The 2,500-nt window shown below is 52.1% G+C and overlaps 1 protein-coding gene across 1 annotated transcript in view; it reads left to right on the top strand.

Moving 5' to 3' along the window:
- The window catches only part of LOC119595725 (nose resistant to fluoxetine protein 6-like), a 16,486-nt gene that overhangs the window by 4,102 nt on the left and 9,884 nt on the right, over positions 1-2,500 (top strand). The window contains exons 6-8 of the mRNA XM_037944833.1: positions 1-108; positions 1,075-1,261; positions 2,307-2,400. The exon at positions 1-108 is cut by the window's left edge and continues 74 nt beyond it. Of these exons, the coding sequence (XP_037800761.1) occupies positions 1-108; positions 1,075-1,261; positions 2,307-2,400 (389 nt within the window). The remainder of the gene's footprint in view (positions 109-1,074; positions 1,262-2,306; positions 2,401-2,500) is intronic.

The raw sequence follows: 2,500 nt of genomic DNA, 5'->3' as shown, positions 1-2,500 counted from the left end.
GCTGCTCGTTACCTATCGTCTCCTGCCCTTCGCCGTGCCCTCCGGACCGGTGCGGTCGAATCAGATGCTCGGCCTCTACGCTAAGAATTTCGTCAGGCGGTTCTTCAGGTTGGTGTGTGTAGCTGGGGTGTGGGTGGCGGGGATGTGGGGGTAGGTGGGGTACGGAGGTGTGTGGGTGGGGTGTGGGTGGGTATGGGGCAGTGAGTTTGATTGTGTATGTAGGGGGGGGGATGCGAGTGGATGTGTGGGTTGGGGGTTGTGTGTGTGTGTGTGTGTGTGTGTGTGTGGGGTGTGTGTTTGTGTGTGTGTGTGTGTGTGGATGAATTTGGGTGGGTATTTGTGTGTACTGCTGAGTATCATGTTATTATATCCATACCGTATATCATGTACAATGGACAGCCATAAATTTTGCTTCACACCACAGCAGGACACCAAATAGTTGGCACAAGGTAAGCCAAGACCACCACTAACTGTCTAACAGAGATGAACACGCATTTGATACGCGACCACTCACGACCACTCACACTCTCCCACGACCGCTAACGACCATCCACATCCTTTCATGCGACCCCTTACAGCTGTTGACGACCTCTTTCCCGTCCAATCGCGGTCAACTACGACCACAAGCAAACGCTTACGACCACGCACATTCGCGATCACTAACGACCACCTATCACTCAAGATCACCAATAAAAACTGACGACCGTCTACGACCACCCGCAACTAGACGGCCACTCACGACCACCTACAACCACTCACGGCCATTCACGACCACCCCCTCCTTCCACACATTATCCCCCACCATTTCCGCGCGACCATTTCCACCCTTTCATCACCCACGACCACCTACAATCACTCACCACCACTCACCGCCACCTACGACCACTCACCGTCACACACGACCACTCACCACCACCTACGACCACTCACCACCACCCACGACCACTCACCACCCACCCACGACCACTCACCACCACCCACGACCACTCACCACCCACCCACGACCACTCACCACCACCCACGACCACTCACCACCCCCCTACGACCACTCCCCACCACCCCTTCCCTCCGCAGACTCTCCCCCACGATCCTGTTCGTCTCCCTCTTCTCCGCGACGCTCCTGCGCTTCTTCGCCTACGGCCCCCGAGCGGATGTCCTGACGTCCTTCACACGCGACCGCTGCGGACCTCACTGGTGGAAGGACCCGCTCTTCGTCAACAACTACATCCTCGGACACAACGAAGGACATGATGTTAATGATGTGAGTGGGGGAGAGGGAGAAAGGGGAGGATTGGAGGAGGGGAGGAGGGGAAGGAGGGGAGAGAGAGAGAGAGAGGGGGGAGAGCTGGCGAGTAGGGGAGGAGGGAGGAGGGAGAGTGAGGGAGGGATGGGAGGGAGGGAGAGAGGGAAGGATGGCGAGCAAGAATGATTGAGAGACCGAGAGATAGACAGACATATAGATAGGGCTGATTAACTGATATATAGACAGATAAAAATAAGAGATAAGCAGATAGACAAGATATTCACTTGTATATATAATTCTAATCTCATAGATCATCTTATGCCTCCACTCTGCAATGTGAGCGTTGTGTATCATGCATTGCACAGGGAAATATGACCGCAACAGGGAAGGCGACGAATAAACTTCTATCTTGCAACCTAAGACGATAATTCTAATTGCACGATAGGCAAAGTACGTTAAGTCAGAATAGGCAAATCGTGCTTCCCTGTGCTACACGAATAGCCTGGAATAAACCCCTTAAATGCAATTAGAATGGAAATCTTACGAGGGCAGAGGCTTGCAACATCTCCGGCGCGAGAGATTGCAATAAACTCCACACTGATTCGAGTGAAATGGCGCCCACAGTCTGAGTGATGGCTTCAGGGGCGCCGGGAGATATGGCTCCATAAAACAATAATGGTAGCGAGGGTGTGAATGGAGTACGCCCGTTGATCATCTCTCTCGCGCCTCCCTCACACCCTCGCGGGCTCTTTTCTGCCTCGTTTCTCTGTCTCTCTGTCTTTGTCTCTGTCTTTGTTTCTGTTTCTCTCTCTCTATCTATCTATCTGTCTATCTATCTATATATCTTTCTAATCTATCTATCTATCAATCCCCTCTCTCTCTCTCTCTCTCCTCTTCTCCTCTCTCTCTCTCTCTCTCCTCCTCTCTCTCTCTCTCTCTCTCTCCTCTCTCTCTCTCTCCTCTCTCTCTCTCTCTCCCTCTCTCTCTCTCCTCTCTCTTTTCTCCTCTCTTCTCTCTCTCTCTCTCTCCTCTCTCTTTTACTTACACCCTTTCTCCCTCTCAGTGCCTGGATCACTGCTGGTACACTGCAGTCGACATACAGCTCCTCCTGATTCTGCCGCTGTTGCTGCTGCCACTCGCCCTCCACCGCGTTGCAGGTAAGTCGTGTGAACTGACAACCTTAGACATTGACGCTTTGTTATTTCACATATATTTGCATTTTCAACAGTTGATTTATGATTGAATTATGCGTGCGTG

The sequence above is a fragment of the Penaeus monodon genome, chromosome 36 (genome assembly GCF_015228065.2).
Source record: "Penaeus monodon isolate SGIC_2016 chromosome 36, NSTDA_Pmon_1, whole genome shotgun sequence".
NCBI classification, from domain to species: domain Eukaryota; kingdom Metazoa; phylum Arthropoda; class Malacostraca; order Decapoda; family Penaeidae; genus Penaeus; species Penaeus monodon.
The sequence above is the reverse complement of the archived record's forward strand: the minus strand, read 5'-3'. Positions and strand labels throughout refer to the sequence as shown.